At 36.8% G+C, this 17,387-nt stretch overlaps 1 protein-coding gene across 2 annotated transcripts in view; it reads left to right on the top strand.

Moving 5' to 3' along the window:
- CFAP43 (cilia and flagella associated protein 43) overlaps positions 1 to 17,387 on the top strand; it is a 51,883-nt gene that overhangs the window by 22,764 nt on the left and 11,732 nt on the right. For both annotated transcript variants that reach the window (XR_012624020.1, XM_074831215.1), the window contains 20 exons: positions 687 to 827; positions 2,311 to 2,480; positions 3,198 to 3,350; positions 3,784 to 3,914; positions 4,555 to 4,711; positions 5,274 to 5,387; positions 7,006 to 7,083; positions 8,358 to 8,483; positions 8,930 to 9,034; positions 9,735 to 9,851; positions 10,665 to 10,874; positions 12,606 to 12,812; positions 13,296 to 13,385; positions 14,151 to 14,228; positions 15,046 to 15,171; positions 15,697 to 15,816; positions 15,898 to 16,005; positions 16,295 to 16,381; positions 16,678 to 16,766; positions 17,162 to 17,369. Coding sequence is in view for 1 of the 2 variants with exons in the window: in XM_074831215.1 (XP_074687316.1) it covers positions 687 to 827; positions 2,311 to 2,480; positions 3,198 to 3,350; positions 3,784 to 3,914; positions 4,555 to 4,711; positions 5,274 to 5,387; positions 7,006 to 7,083; positions 8,358 to 8,483; positions 8,930 to 9,034; positions 9,735 to 9,851; positions 10,665 to 10,874; positions 12,606 to 12,812; positions 13,296 to 13,385; positions 14,151 to 14,228; positions 15,046 to 15,171; positions 15,697 to 15,816; positions 15,898 to 16,005; positions 16,295 to 16,381; positions 16,678 to 16,766; positions 17,162 to 17,369 (2,615 nt within the window). In the remaining variant the exon portion in view is untranslated. The remainder of the gene's footprint in view (positions 1 to 686; positions 828 to 2,310; positions 2,481 to 3,197; positions 3,351 to 3,783; positions 3,915 to 4,554; positions 4,712 to 5,273; positions 5,388 to 7,005; positions 7,084 to 8,357; positions 8,484 to 8,929; positions 9,035 to 9,734; positions 9,852 to 10,664; positions 10,875 to 12,605; positions 12,813 to 13,295; positions 13,386 to 14,150; positions 14,229 to 15,045; positions 15,172 to 15,696; positions 15,817 to 15,897; positions 16,006 to 16,294; positions 16,382 to 16,677; positions 16,767 to 17,161; positions 17,370 to 17,387) is intronic.

Genomic DNA, 17,387 nt, shown 5'->3' with positions numbered 1-17,387 from the left:
AAAAACTGTAGGTCATGATAGCTGACTGAAATCTCCTGTAACAAATGTCCATCCCAGACATTTTTAACATGGGCACTGCTGGAATTGTCAACTTTGCTGTTTGATACTGAAGAATAAAAAATGATGGAATTTTAACTCACAAAAAGATTCTTTTGAAATTTGTAAATTTGTTTATACAGTCTCTCAATTCCAATAACATTATACTTAACAGATCACATCTGTGCATATAGATCTTCATCATAATTTTATTTATATGAATTTGACAAATATAGAATTAAATGTCCTTAGATAATTTTCAGAATTTGCCTGATCATGTTCTCATTGTCTGACTGGCTTCTTAAAGGAGGGCTTTTCTGTGCTTTATCTGCTAGTTATCAGCAGACAGCCTCAAAATTGCTACAATTCAAGCTGGATGTAAACTCAGATTTGAATGTTTAGTGCAATAATAACACTCTGGTGCTTAGCATTCTCAGCACCTGATGCCTCAAGCTGAAGTTGTGTGCATGCAGCACTTCCTGAAACCAGGTTGTAGCTTGTCTGACATTTTAATGCAAGTTCAGAACTGTGTGGTTGACCTGACATGGATTCTGAACAGGGATGTCTTTTTGTTTCACATGATATCTTAGTAAAAACAATATTACCATGCTTCAGTAACAATTTACACTGGTGTTCCCTACCTGCTTCAGTGCTGGCAGATGAAGTTCTGGATCTTTCTGTAGTTTCTGACTTCAGGAATGACTTAGTTGAAGTGATGATACTTCTTAATGTAGCAGAAGTCCAGCGAGCAAGACTGGAAATTTTTTGTCTATCTTCAGGACTCACAACAGGTAAGAATTGAAATATATACTATGTGACATTTTTCTAAGGCAAGAACATATTATTGCCCTGCTTTAACACAAAATACTAACAATCTTAATCTCTTCATCACATCTGTACATTCTCTGAGGACACCATTTCTCATACAGCAGTCTATAGACTTATAGTCAGCTGAATCATTTTAGCAGAAGGACTGATATTTTGAGAGAAAGCTGAGGAAGGAAGAAGTAATTCACTTGCAGAATCACAAAGCCACCACTTTACTACTACTGGTTGTTGTTGTTGTTATTGATGTTGTTATTATTACTACTGTGTGGGCAATGCCCAAAGCCAGCCACAAAGAGGCCTTGGGCTCGGCATCACCTGTATGCAGACTAGCATATCAGGTGTTCAGAGTGGAATCAATCCCACCAACCTCTTCAAAGAATTATTATAGGTATATAACAGCTCATTAGAAAGAGGTTAAAGGTTGATATAACTCAAACAATAATGATTCCCTGTCTTTGTTATAGGTTTTCTATATAAAAGCACCAAGGAAAAAATCCACTGTATTTAAAAAGGATTAACTTGTATCCCACCATGCACTTCCAGTTTTATGTCTCTTCCACCTAAGAGTTGCCAAATCAACATAGTTTGAGGTTTCAGCGATGTCTTCTATCTATCACATTACAACGAAAGGCAGCCTATGTTCATTACTAACATCATTTATATTTTTGTATCATTTTGCTCACATTATATGCAATTGATTTACTAACAAAGCCTTTTTGTGGAGAAAACTTCTGTCAAACTGTTAGTAAGCCTAGTATCAGATTTTCTAGTTATTTATATTTAATTTTTAAAAGGTCTTACAATTTACAAACTTTTTAAAAAGTAGTTTTCAGTGAGTATATTCTTTAAATATTCACTAATCTTGGGCTTCTTTTTGTGCCTATTTTTAGACATATAAAATGGAGCTTGATTTTCAATGTTGCTGAAGATCTACAGTTACTGCATCAGTCTTAATTTAATGTGTCTCTTTAAAGCTCAAATTAAGGAACCAAAAAGAATAAAAGGCCCTTTTGAAGATGTGAACTTAAGTGTTTCAACCAATACCACCCAGTATGTACTGTGTGGTACTTCATGGCTGAGATGCCTAAACAAGTCTAGATGAAGGCAATGATGACATGAACTTCCACGCAAACTAATTAGCACTGCTTATGTAATACCCAAGAAGCAGGGTAAATTCGTGTATACAAATTGTCACATCACTGTGGTTAAACTGTTTCTAGTACTTCTTTAGAGCTGCTAGAACTATCTTTCTGCTTCACTGCAGTGTGCTACATCAGCACAACCCACAGAGTTAAAGTTAGGTATCTTAATTCCCAGTCTCCTCCTTGAAAACTCACATCATGCTCGCTCCTTGCTGAGACTGGTTTTCCTAATTACTTGATAGGTGAAGCACCTGCATTAGTGGTAGTGATGCCTCTTCCTCCCTGTTTCTTTTTTCAATCTTAGATAATGACAAGTATGTTGATGAACAAGGAATGCTTAATGCTAATGCCATTAAAGAGGAGCAATATGATCTGGATTACCCTTTGAGCTCAGCAGTTAGATTGAAGGATAACATTGTGTATGGCTACTGTGCCTGTGCACCTTTCATCTGTAAATACCATCTCTCTGAAGAGGTAATTCTCTAAAGCTGCTTTATTTTGGGTGGTGGTTAATTACCAGCGAACAAAGGCTGTAGATGAAGTGAATATAAAAGAAAGAAATCCTCTCTGCACTAAAAATACCTACTTCATCCATATACATCAACTTTCAGTATCCTAGCACTTGCTCAGAAACCTTGCAAAAGCAATCTCCTTGTTCTGTTACAGAGAAAGCCAAATATTGGTTCTTAAAACTCATACAGCTTGCAGGTACATCCCATGTAGTTTCTCTATTGGAGCTGTGCTTTTGTACAGTCTGCTGAGTAACCTGAATATCCTCCTACTGAAGAAACTGAGCCAATGTGAGCCCATGACTCTAAGACACAACTGTAAACCCAGCCCAGACCTGCTTCACAACGAAGTACTGGGGGCTTCAGGAAACCACTGTCAGTACCTGCTGATGAACGGGAGCTCTCTGCAGCTAATTGGTCTCCCTCAGTTTAAGAGTTAGGTCACAGAAGACAGTGAATTCCAAAGGTGAGCATTCCTCCTTGACAAGTCCTGTACTTTCTGAGCCAAGAAACTCCAGGCCCAAACATAGTGAGTAGCAATGATACTGCTTCCTGAGCTCAGTAATCCAACAATATTTTACATTGCAATGCATGGGATAACCCACAAAGCTCTCATTAGTCTCAAAATGGCATAGATATTTCTATCATCTGAACTGCTACTAATATTGTGTTTGTTTGGCAGAATATGTTGGAAGATCCATCAGTATTTTTATCAGAAAAGAGGACTCCTAGCAAGCAGTTTGGATCAGGTTTCCTCCGTTTATCACCCAACAGCCGGTGGCTGGCGTCAGCAGCAAAGGATGGCATTTTGTTCATCTATCATACCTTTACTATGGTAGGGAGGCATCCAGGCACAGGCTTTGTTTAGTTCACATGAGAAAGAGGTGTGAAGCTATTTCCTTTCACTGTAAGCTTTTCTTCACTTGAATGTAAGGTGTTTCAGAAAAATTTATGTTGAACATGAACTGACATAGCATTATACAGTATAACTATTTTTATAATGAATATGTATATGATCATACAAACTACTTACTTTCTTCTCCAGTAAATCTTAGGGTGGATAATTTTACTACTCTTCTTTATCTCCTGCAAAATCAATATACTACAAACTTGCCCCATCTGTAGTAAAAAATTTTAAACTCATAATTCCTAGTCTTTTATGTACTTTCTATTGACATTTTGGATTGACTTTTATCTAAAATAAAGAAGCAGAATTTACAGACATTAGAAAAATGTATTTGCTGATACTGCTTCTATGACTTTTCTAGGATATACTTGCTCAAAAGCACTGTCACTCATATCAAGGAGGGGGAATCAGATCCATGGTATTTTCACTGGATGGCAAATTCATCCTCATTAATGGCAAAAATGATGGTGCCCTGGTGTGTCTGAAATGGAAGTATGTATAAAGTGGCAGACCAGTATTGATGGTGTAATTTCTTGCATCCTGACAGACTAATTTTTGCATCTACTTGTGATTCTAGACTTCCTTTTTATTAGTCTCAAAGTAAGGAGAAGAATTGGATAGAAATAAAATCACTCCTTTCATCTTTAGTGGTGGTCTCCCTAGCTCATGAAAAGTTTTGTACTTTGGATATGGTTGCAATACAAGATATAGGAGTATCTTCTGATAAATATTACCCATAGTGAGCTGCTTATCACTCTCATATAAACTATCTGGAAGGGGCTCTCTCTGGAAGTAAGGGATGTAATCTCATGAGATACTATTTTAACTCAGCAACTAGGAGACATCACAGCTTTAATGGGAATTCAACTGTGGCTATAGAGAGCCGTTCAGGTAGATGCATAGATTAAAGATGACTCCGCCAGAGCAATATTTCTAATTTGGGTAATTAATCTTTCAGAATTTCTAATTCTGTGGAAACTTCACTTAATTATGCAATTCTAGAATTCAAACAAAATTGAATCATATTTTAAAATATTAAATAGGCATTTTAAAGCAACTTAATAATTGTGTTATAAAGAATATTTAATACTTTGTCCTTTTCCATAACACACAAAAAATTTCTGTTTACTAGGAAGATAAAGAAAATTGAAGTTAAGGAAGCTGCTTCTCACTGGCAATCTCTTTTTGCTATACTGAACAAGTCTACTTCAAATGAAAATGTTGTTTTAAAATCTATGGCAGAATGGCAGTTTGACCCAGAATCCACATCGGCATCACTTCCAGAAGAGGTGATTTCTCTATTTTTATGGGGAAAAAAAGTTTGATCATTATCCTAAAATCACACATGATAAAAACTGTCCTCAAAACGAACTCTGATCCTTTGCTAAAAACAGAATACCCTGAAGATGGGCTGAATATACTTGATTATTAATTTGCAGAATAGTATTATCAAAGAAATGGAATAGTCATGGGAAGATGACGTTCATATCTTCAATTTCACTTCGTTTCTTCAGCCACAGAAAACACCATGAAAGTCAGTTTCTCCTCATGTAAAGTTGTGTGTCATTCCCAGTGTGATATTACTGCTATACATTGTGTTACTAGTCGTATATTTTTCTGTTGAAATCAAGCAAAGCAGTGATTACAGAGATTAGTACAGTCAGCCTGTTTGAGTCAAAAGGCTTTGCAGGGGTTTTCAGGACCAAATCTGGGAACTGGTTAGGGAATAAAAATGTTGTAACACTCTGGAATTTGGTGGTGTTGCTTCTAATGTGAGTTGATTTTTTATTTAATTTCTGTCTTTCATTCTCTCTAAGTACCTGAGATGGATGTTTATATCCTTAATTTCAGGAAGCACCACTTAGATCTTCCAATGTAGAGATGACAGAAGAAGATGGAAATGTCACCAGTTTGTATTCAGCCAGTACCAATAACATGACATGGATAGGTCAGAAAATAAAGAAGGTACTTTCATAGAACAAGTATTAATCAAAGCCAGACTTTTCAAGAGTCAGTAGTGATCTGGGGTGCCAAATTACACACTGTAAAGGAATCTAGTTTCTATCGCTTTTCTGACATTTGGACCTCTCTTTAAGGCATTGTGATCTAGACACTTAGAAATCCTAGGTCAAGGTACATCAGAGAAGGTACCTAGTGCAGTAGGAGCTCTGAAGACCATAAGACCACTTCTACACAAGGAGTAAACCAAAAAAAAAAAAAATTGTCAGAGAAATTGTCTTCCTTTGGAAACTTCTAAAGACTTTTTTTCTTCTAAATGTCAAAAAGTTGCACAGATTATTATCAGAAACCAAGCAGGCGCTCTCTTCTTCCCAAGGACCAGAATAATGAATTCTACAGCACTGATAAATCAGTACTCAGCAATATGACATTAATTACAAAACCCCAGAGGTTTATTTCAGGTTAACGTTGAGGTGAGTATATTATGTAACCAAAGTTTTTTATAAGTAAAATGTCTACAGAGGGGATTTAGCATTTGTGAACCTGGAAACTGCTATGTTAATATTAGTATAGACTTTTTTTTTCCCCAGAAATATGAATTTATGGATGCTAGGATGTTCTTTCTGATATGAGCCAGAGCTGTGTATTTTGTCCAGCTTTTGAGGTTCAATGATAGAACAAATCAAAGTATCATTGCTTTCTGGGTGATCTCAGGAGTGACTTTCCAAATTATGATGCAGTTTCACAAGAGGCTCAAGTCAATCTAAGACATACTGCCACTGAAAGTGGCATCTTCTCCATCACTCTCCCAGACATGTATTCCTGTTTCTGTTTTGATGCTAGTGTTCATACTTTAGTGCCTCTAGTGGGATTTTTTGGCAAATCCATGAGGCTGTGCATACGCGTGAGTACCACATGACTATTAGTGTCAGCTAGGGACAGGTGATGAGAAGCAAAGCTTGAAAGGCAGCAATGTGGTCCTAGGTTGTTTTAAGCTGCTCATTAATGTCCTAAGAGACTTGCGTCTGACTTTTAGAGGATGGAGTCTGTCCAATGTCATAATGATACACCCTTCCCTTTCAATCAATAGCCATCATCCTACTTAAAATTGTAAACTTATTTTCGAAAGCAGAGATGCAGACTAATTGTGAAATTTTCCCTAAGAGATGAATTGACAAGGCTGTAGGGGCAAAGAAAATTTCACAGCTTCCAGAATGAGTAACAGATGTTAGTTTACTCATGTCTTTAAATATCCCACTGGAAGTGCTTAGTGACAATGAAAAATCTGAGGAATATAAAACACTTAACAAATTCTGGCAGTAGGCTTTATGCAGTTCAGTGTGTCTGTAATTGTTGCACTTTTAATGACTTCTTTCTTTAATATTTTCTTTCTTTTAAGCTCTATTGCTGTACAACCTGTTTACATTGTGACCTGGTTATAAAATCTTTTTTCTCTTGAGCAATTCTAAGAATTGTCGTATTGAATTAGGATTATATCTATTTCAGTTATTAATCCCTTCGGAGTTTTGTTTTCTGTACGGATAATGTTCCTTTAGATTATTTCAATCTTTTTTTCTCTTCTTGTCTATGTTTGTCTTTCAATAATATATTTGTTGTATGTCAGGTCATTAGAGAAGAGACTCAGAGGTTTTCTAACCAGAAGGAAGAGCTGCAAATGGGAATTAAAAAGCTACGTAAAACTGTGAGTTTCTTTACAAGGGTAATGGCTCATCTTACCAGTTTTGTTTACAAGTACACTTCCTTTATGGCTATCAGCTCTAGTGCTGCTACATTCTTGTCATAAACTCTGAGCAGACAGGTAATAAAAGAGATGTGCTTCTTCAGGGACTATATGCTGAACCTGCCAGGAACTACTGTCTGGTTCTCAGTTTTCTTTGCTCCAAATAAATATTTTATACTACTCTTATACTTTGAGCAATCTATTCCTTCAGCAGGCTAGTTTCTGCCTAAGAACCTTCCATTATAGAAACTACTGTCCTCTCATCTTCCTTCTGTTTCCTTACATAAATACTGCTATCTGCAAGAAGATAAAGCAGAGGGTCACCTAGAGCAGTCTGCCCAGGACCATGTCCAGACAGATTTTTATTATCTCCAAGGATAGAGACTCCATGACCTCTCTGGTCAACCTGTTCCAGTACTCAGTCACCCTCACAGTAAAAAAGTGTTTCCTGATGTTTGAGCAGAACCTCTTGTGTTTCAGTTTGTGCCCATTGCCTCTGGTCCTGTCCCTGGGCACCACTGAAAAGAGCCTGGATCCACTCTCTTAGCACCCTCCCTTCAGGTACTTGTATACATTGATGAGATTCCTCCCAAGCCATTTCTTTTTTAGGCTGAAGAGTCCCAGTTCTCTCAGCATTTCCTCATATGAGAGATGTTCCAGTCCTATAATCACCTTCATTGGACTCTCTCCAGTATGTCCATGTCTCTCACCTCCCTCAACCTGCTAGTAACACAGCAATACAGCACAGAATACTGTCAGCTTTTTTTGCCACAAGGGCACGTTGCTGACTCATGTTCAACTTGGTGTCCACCAGGACCCCCAGCTACTTTTCTGCAAAGTTGTTTTCCAGTTGCTCAGCAGTCAGCATGTCCTGGTGCCTGGGGCTGTTTCTACCCAGGTGCAGGAATTTGCAGTTCCCTTTGTTGAACTGCATGACATAGATAACTTAATAAACTTCTCAGAATAAAGCACTGTGTATTACAGGTTCTTAGAAAATATACACAACTTCACATATAACATCCAAATCAACTTTCATAAAAAGAGGAAATATATTCACATAGTACTCTGTCACTAGCTACAGGCAGCACATTCTACCAATTACCATGAAGCAGTTAAAAGTGGAGGCAATTAAAATAATTTTCTCTGATATCAAGTTCTATAGTGTTTAAAATAGCATTTCCTCTATTCACATTCAAATGACTTTTTATTCCCTATACTTATTTTTAAAAAAACAGATTCAGAAAATGATGCATGAAAATGAACAGGTGCCAGACATTGAGAAACTGGAACAGCACGAGTTCAACCTGGATATAGAAGAACTGGAAAGAGCACAAGCAGAGGCTGAACAAGAAGTAGCCAGGGTATGATAGAATGGGGGAAGAATATTTTAGAACTATCAATGAAAAGGAGAAAGAATGATTGAAGAACAGAGGATGATCTCAAAGTTGCTGTTCACTGCTGAGAAGCAGGAACACTTAAAAGTATCTAAAGTCACTTTTTGAAGCAGGTGAAGCTGCTGATGCAGACATTGGCAGTTGGAATATGATCTGTGCCAGAAACTATAAATCTGACACTGTGGCCTTGGGCATGTTGCTTAAGCTCTAGAATGCTTTTCTTCAGTTACAAAATTATGCCTTTCAGTAGTATGTAATATAGGTTTTGGAGAAGATAGCTGTGATAGTCTAAGATGATGAAATATTGGTAATTCATCTCACCTGTTAGCTTTCTTTCAATAACTCAATACAAATTGCCCATATCTTGTTATTTTGCACCACATCTTGTTATTTTCTTTTCTGTATCTTGAAAGGTGAGGAAGGAGATTGAGATGGAGAATTTAGCCAACTGCTACTTGCAGGATGTCATCAAACGTGAATGCTGGGATGCTATGTGTGTAAAAGGACGTGCAGTTAAGGTAACCTCTGCTTTCTACTTCATTTTCTGCAGTTTATTGATTCCTTAAGGTACAGAGACAAAATAAATAGAAGTGTAACACATTTCTGATTTGCTTATGGTATGGAAAAAACTTACATCTTCCCAGGGCCAATGCAAATCTTTTGTTTTGTCTGAGCCTGGCTGATTTTACCTTCTAAGGTGGGTAAGAGTGCTGATAAGCAAATAAGCAATTCTTTAATTCCTTCATCTCAGAGAATATCTTTATGCAGTGTTGCTAGGAGAGGTAAATACTCTTTTCCTGCAGTCAGTATGACTTCTGCTACACAGAACATAAAGGCAAAATTTAATCCTGATTTTGATTGTTTTAAACAGAGCGAGATTAGTCAAATTGATGATACTGGATTATCTCAGGGGTGGTGAAACACCAAGTCATTTTACAAAAAATCTAGTTCTGGTTGAATTCTGTACATTAAAAAAAAAAAAGAAAAAGAAAAAGAAAATTTTAAACCAACCATTTTCATTACCAAAAAGGCAAGTGTTTTTTCTTTCCCCTGTATTTTCACTATGATGTCTATATTAATTGATCCTCAATTTTATTCCTGGTTTTAAGAAATTTTTATAACTGTTTAGTATTCAGGTATTGAAAAATGAATTGATAGATGCATTCTGAAGAACTTTTTACTTGGGTTTTTGTGTGTTTTTTTAAAAAATTTGAACAGTGCTTCCATATGGCTTGTGAAGTGAAGAATTATCCACTGAAGGAACGTAGTGAAGAAGAGCTGGAAACTTTGGAGAAAGTTCTCCAGTTAAAGAAGATTGAGACAGCTGATCTTAAGGTACAGTCTCTTTGAGGTACTGCATAAAGGCATTTCAGATCAGGATGTTCGTGGTTGGCATTTTAACCCTTCTTTACATAGTTACATTTCTAAGGTCCGTTTTCTTGCTGTAGAAATTGTCAAAAAATATTTTAAAAAGATAAATAAAGACAAAATGTTGTGGTTTTACTCAGAACAAATGTATTAGTATTAAAGAATCACAGAATAGCTGAGGTTAGAAGAGCCCTTTGGAAATCATCTAGTCCAGCCCTCCTAGAGCAATTTACTCAGGGCTGTGTCCAGTCAGGTTTGGAATATCTCCAAGGATGGAAGATTCCACAAGCTCTGTGGGCTACTTTTTCCCATGTTTGACAACCCTCACAGGAAAAGTGTTTTATTATGTTTAAGTTGGATGTCCTGTATTTCGATGTATACTCATTTCCTCTCAATCTGTCACTGAGCACCACTGAGAAGAGTCTGGCTCTGTTGTCCTTGCTCCCCACCATCAGATTTTTATATGCATTACTAAGATCCTCCTAAGCCTTCTCCGTCTTGAGGCTAAACAGTTCCAGCTCTCTCAGCCTGTCCTTGCATATTAGATCCTTCAAACCCTTCATTGTATTAGTGGCCTATCACTGGACTTGCTCCAGTATGCCCATGTCTTTCTTGTACTGGGGAACCTACAAATGGACCCAATATTCCAGGTATGATCATTTCAACTTGTATTATTTTGATCACTGAGCTTAATTGCAGAATACAACCTCTAGAATTTTTTCAGATGTGCCACTGGATTGTGTACAAAATTAAAACAGTTATCATGTTTGTGATATTCAGGTTCAGAAGAAAAATCTTGAGACTGATTCTGAGCCTGTATTATCTACGGAAGAAGGAGAGAAGGCAGAAGAAGGAATGGCCGATGGTAGTGTATCTTACTGCCTGACTGGAAGTCTGAGTTCTCAGTATGGTGGAGACACATCTATCCTATACCACCAATGGGACTTGCACACCAGGGAACAGAGAGTCAATCAGATAGTATTATTGAAGGTGATGTCTTAAATTTGTATTACTGCCGTGACTCTCTCATATCTGTTGGTTCTGACAGCATTCACAGCCACTGTTAGTTTCTGGGCATACTGACACTATACAATGGGGAGTTGCACAGGTCTCTGAGTTACTGAGATGAAAGCTAATAAATGCACATAGTGCAGTAGAACACCATGTGGATTTGCCAGCTCGGGTCTGGAAGAAAAACACTTTTATGAAATTGGATACCCAATTTGAGGGTATCTGTATTTGCCCACTGGTGCTTCAGTTTAAGAGTTTGTGTAGCCCAAGCTAGCTTGAACATCTCAGCATGCCCTGTGAAAACAGGACCACTTTCCCTATTATTTGCTGCTTAATGAAAAGTCAGCTGGATCCTTGCACCATTTCCTTTCTCCCCAGTCTTACCATCCCTTTATTTGGAGTCTTCAATGTTTCTGTTGTTTATTATTCATTACTATCAGACTCTCCTACTTCTCTTGCCCTGTCCAGTTTATTAAGTAGTAAACATGCTACACAATAGGCTTCTTATGAAGATGATCTACAAGGGTAGAAGTGGTTAAAGTACTATAAAGCATTGCCTCCTCAGAGCTCTTTAAGGCTGTAAATGGTAGCAGAGCTCAATGATTATGCATTGTAATACATAAAATCTAGTAGATAGATACACTAGTGTTTAAAGTAGATGGGGAAGAAACACAAGGAGTGCCTTTAGATGTAAACTTGGATGTATCAAGATCGTTCTACTGTATGGCTTTAAAGACGAATATCTAAGCGTATATATATCTTCAGTGTTGGCCAATGCAGTGAGCTTGCTGAGAGCTAGATTGGCTCACTAGACATTTGAGCACAACCTTTTTTCTCCCAGCAACATTGTACCTTATCTGCCATCCTGCCTTATTACTTCCTAACTTCTTATTATATTAGAAATTAACAAACTAATCATGGACACAAATATTCATTTGTAATACAAATTGCAATCAGTTAAGCATCTCAAAATGTGAAGTTTGTTGATAGAACTGAAATCCTTTTCATGTTTCATTTTAGTAAATTGACACAGTAGGAGACACACATGGTTTTCTCTCACAATATTCTACTTTTCTTTGTTAAGATCAATTATTTATGCTAATCCACTAGGAGTATATGCTTTGTAAAATCATTATAATGTCTCAGGTGTTCTAAAAAAATTAGTTTCCAATGTTTGTTTATTTACTGGGCACATTTTACTTACACATGTCAGACAGAAAATCACATGAAAGCATATTGAAACTGCAGGTTTCATCACTTAAAAATCATGAAAGTGTGTCCTTAACTCTGCCTCCTTGTACCTGTGATTTACAATCTCTAAGTTTACAGATCAAGTGGTTTTTTTCTTTGAAGCCCTTTCTTCTTTCAGCTGGAGAGTGCAAAAAACAGCAAATAGAAGACAGCCTAATTTTTTATCTAGTTTTGGCAGCAGTATTTCTTTCAGAATTTTTGTCAAATTGCAAATACATAGAAGAAAAGGAATAAAAACTAGGGAAAAAAAAAAAGGAAAAAAAATTGCTCACCTCCATTTAACAAAGCTTGAGCCCTGCCTTTATGATTTTCACAAAAGGGCTTTTTCCAGTTTATCTCCCTGTCACAAATGTGTGTACAAATACACACATTTATGATTCTGATGGCTTGAGGAGTGGTATATAACCATGGATGCATGTGACCTGTGCAGTATTGCTGTTTCCTTTTTTGGTATTTCAGGACATCATTTACAAAGTGAAAACTGCTTTTAATAAGGAATTTGACATAGTTGCACGACAAAAGGAGCAGGAGATAGCACGAGTGAAAGAAAGAAATGTGAGGATCCGAGAAATCTTGTCACAACTTGACCTCCAAGTGGAAGTGTGGGAGCCAGCTCTTACAGATGATGAGATACCAGAGCGAGCACTCACTGTTCAGGATTCAGAGGTGTCTGAAAAAAAAATCTTTCTCTTGCACCCACTCAAATACAGTTCTCTAATTCTTCTAATTTCCAGACATTGTGTCAGTACTGAAAAGCTTTAAAACAGATGTGTCTGTACTTAAAATCATCCTTTTGACTCTATTACTTCCCTTCCCTTTTTAGGGAAAAAGCTCTTAATAAGTCAATCTGAAATGAATAAAATGTACACAATCTTAATTTATTGCTGTTAAAAGTTTTTAATTGCCCATAAATCAGGTAGAAATTCCCCCTGTTCCTGACTATAAGATTCAAATCAGTCTTGCAGGGATTACTTCCATAAATAAGGGTTTCTTTGTTTTCTCTGAGCACCATTTTGAAACTAAGTAGCTTCAAACTATGTATCTAGCATTAAGAATTAGTATTACACCATCTTTCCAAATGTTCTTAGTCCACACATTATCACGTTTGGAGAAAAGAACCCTCATCTGAACCTCATTTTCTTCCTTCAGATTAAAGTTGAAAAATACCTGACTGAACAAGAGATAGAGAAAGAAGAAATGCTGGCTAAGCCTGAAGCGGAAAGACACCTTGCTGCTATGGTACTTAAAGTAGTATCCTTTTTACTGAATAGGCCTTTGTCTCTGGTTAGCCTTATTTAGTTAACGCTGCACTGGAATATTCCAGTAATGTAGTACGGGAGAATAAATTAAAAATGGTAGGTAATTATGTGTACCTTTTCCCTCTTAGTATTGTTTATGATTAGAACTACATAGACCAGCTAGGGGAAGCAAAGATTTAGTGTTAGGCTCATAGTTTTAAAACATGTGCTTAGTGGTAATTAAAAATACCATATCAGGTGACTGAGGACTAGATACATTTCTAAATGCATGCTACTGTTCAATCAAGAGCTTTGTGCTTGATGTGTTTATTGACTGAGCAACCTCTGTTCTTCAGGCATCTGACTAGAAGATCATAAGGCTCTCCCGTGGCTTTAAAATGCATCTGTGAAAAGCCTAAGGTGATGCTAGCCCAAAAAGAGATGCACGATGAGGCAGTGACACTACAACTTCCTTCATCCTAGCCTGCCAACTGGCCAGGAGTATTCTATGCCTATGTATTCTTTCCAAAACTGCCAGAATGGCAGTTCTAGTAAGTTATTTGGTATTTGAACATCTGTCTACCAGAAAAAATCTCTGAGACTTTTACCATATTTCACATGCATCACTGAAGACCATTAATCTACTAGTGACACACAATATAATCTTATGGGTGATCTAGAGGTGAACTACCCTATTATCATTCCCAAACTTCCAATTACTGCACTTCCTTTTGTACCCTAAAATATTTTTTGTGGTCATTCCCAGGACAATGAAAGACTGCGTGCTCTTAATGACATGATGGGTGGAGTGCTGGAAGTCAAAAAGGAAGACATCTTGAAAATGGTAAGATGTGTTTCTGCCATATCATTTAGGTCGTGGACTTCTAAGGGAATGTGAAATTCAGCTAGCAAATATTTCCAACCTAAGTGATAGAAGAAAGTCACAGAATTGTAGAATTGCATTATACCTAGATAGACTACATAAGAGACCGTACACTGGGCTCAAAAGAGCCCACAAGATTCTAGTGCTTGCATATGATTTACCCATCAACACCTGTCCCTATCACAGTGGAATACTATAGAAACATAATCTAGTATTATCATTACAACAACTGTATTGCTGGGGGAAGGGTCTATTATCCATGACTGTGATCTTACAGAAAAACACTGTTCCATTTAACTCAGCAAATATAGAGAGTACAGTAGTAGAGGGAGGAAAGAATGTGAAGGAGTGTCACAGAAAGACGACCCAAGCGCTCTCCCTGGAATTGATCTGTTTTGAAAAATTAGGACTCCACTTAGAAGTATACATTTGCATGGAGTTAGATTTGGGTTTCTGAAACATAAAATGTGGTGTATATCTTATACTGGCAGTAGTATGTTTGAGTACAAAACACCTGTATTTTACAAGATCCAGTAGTGAATTCCTGTAAGCAAGTGAGAGAGAATAGAATATATACATATATATATATATACCAGAACTACTGATGCAGGTAACTGACCAAAGAAACAGAATATATATATTACTTAGACTTAAGTAACTTAACCTTACTTACACTAAGAAATACCTTTCATTAAATTTGATGCATGCTATAGTTTCTTAGTGTGCTGATGAAGACTTAATATTGATTTTGAAGCATATTTGTCTTTAATACTTCCAGGATATTCCTCCACCTCCTTTTATATCCAAGCCTGAGCATGTTTGGAATGATGAAGAAAAGAAAATATTTAGAGAACACGAGCAAAAAGTCAAGGAGCTCAGTGAAGAAAAAGAGAAGTACAGAAGGGTAAATTAAAATGAGAAGAGGAGTGGTTTCGTTCACAGTGCTCATGACCAAAGCTTCTGATCTTTCTCAGGAGTTACTTCTAAAAATGAATAATAAACAAAATAAAAGAAGAACAAATGAAGAACAAAAACCATGTGGCATATTAAATAAGTCCTAGGTTAAACAGTAAAATAAGGCAATCTCTACTTATACCAATTAATACGTGCCAAACTTGTGATATCTGACAAAATGTAACTTTCCCTCACAAATGTACCAGTATTCCTAAAATGTTTTTTTCAGGTCCCATTCCCAGAGTTGCTGATGCCATACACAAATAATACAATTACATTTATCCTTCAAAGTGGTATTTGGACAACACAACTTGGTAGCCTGGCAGCTCTCTCCTTCCAAATAAGTAATTTCTGGGACCTTTTGGCTGAAGGATACAGTTCCATATTATGCATTGTCCAGCATCTGATATACTATATCAGAGCTTGTTTGTTCCTCCAGATGTAATATTGCTGCTCTTGTTCTTTCCCTCCCCAGGCACTGGAAAATGAATTGAAGAAACTTGAAGCTTCCATCCAGGAAACAACAAAAAATTTTGATGACACTCTGTGCAAACTCTCTGAAAAGAAAGTGAAATTCGAGATGGTCATCTATCAGGTATTGCAGAGAATATTAATTTTTCATCTCTGCCTCTGTGCAGCAGGAATGTTAATATTTTTTATTACAATCATTTCACAGGAAGAACTCAAAATAGTCAATCTCACTTATGCTTTAATGTTGGATGAAGAGTTGAACACTAGAGAAGCTGGACTTCGTAATTTCCTTCTGAAAAAGGAGAAAGAAAAGGTAAGTTATCATTTGGAATGCTGTTTTTTAGGAAAAGTGTAATATTTACAAAGTGTAATATTTACAATAGTTACAATATTGAACTAATTTAATTTTGCACCTGCTCACCTTTTAGCAGTATCTACAAGTAACCCCCTGGCCTGAAGAAGCCATTATATTGTTAGTAAAAATAGCTCACGAGGTTTTCTCTAGAAATAAGAAAGTGTCAGCTTCATCAGTGTATATGAATGGCCATTTAGTGCTTCTGCTGGCTGAGTTTCATTCCTGAAATCTTTTGGTTTTGCTATAGGTCAAGATTGCAAGAACAATCCAGACTACCAAAAATAAAATTGAGGCTTACACAGACACCTATGAAAATGCAATAGTTGAAGATAAGGTGAGACTCTCAACTAATACAGAGAGATTCAGAAATTAAAATGTTAATGCTGTGTCTTGGTATGGTACATGCTTCCCTGTAAGCATGGAATGAATTCTGGTCAACGTGCTGGTCACTGAAATTAAGCAGTAAAGCAGGCTATGTGCATAGAAGAATTTATGAAATAGTCCAGATTCCCATGATGCTTGGGAGCACTTGGAAGAGCACCATATTCTGTATTCCTAAGATATGGGCAGGTTGATTTTTTTTTAAAATAACATTGTGGTAACAAGAAAGCATTCTGTTTCCCCTCCTAGAATCTCGAATGTGGTTTTACAAAGGAGTTTGCTGATGTACCTGCCAATCTCCTTGATGAACTTTTCCAACTTTACAAACATCGACCAAAGTAAGATCCCCCCTGATTCCATCTGTTTAAATACTAATAATCTTGTGAGTCAAGAATGAGAATGCTATTTATTTCAATAGTCTAAATTAATTTGATAATCAGTAGACTGCCTGCTTTTTATTGGATAGTTAACAGTGGTTGATTTCCTATCATACTAACGATTGGTATTTTGAGTACTTACATTTCCTTATTCACCTCACACGATCTATTTTAAATGCAATCCAAATAATCATCAGGTCTCAAAAAATATATTCTTATTTTGTGTGAGATGCAGCCTTACCTATTTGCTCTTTGCAAGAGATTGAGAATGTGATATGTTCTTAGTTGTTTGTGAGCTTCTTCTATGCAAGAGAAAATAAAAAGTAAATACTGTATGTACCATGTGTGTGCATTAGGGCTCCAGTGACAGAAATGCTCCTTGACACAGCTAATCCGTATGGGGATTGTCCAGGCTCAGCTGAAGATTACAAAGATGCACTTACCCTTTTAATGAAAGCTATGGATGAACTGGATAGTCCTGAGCACAGGCCTAATGGCTTAGACCTGTCTATATGGGAACGTTTTTGTCGAGCTAGACGAAATAAAATGGAGAGTGAGGAGCTGGTATGTAAAATTCTTTAT

This window comes from Strix aluco, chromosome 7 (assembly GCF_031877795.1).
Source record: "Strix aluco isolate bStrAlu1 chromosome 7, bStrAlu1.hap1, whole genome shotgun sequence".
Classification (NCBI taxonomy): domain Eukaryota; kingdom Metazoa; phylum Chordata; class Aves; order Strigiformes; family Strigidae; genus Strix; species Strix aluco.
The sequence above is the reverse complement of the archived record's forward strand: the minus strand, read 5'-3'. Positions and strand labels throughout refer to the sequence as shown.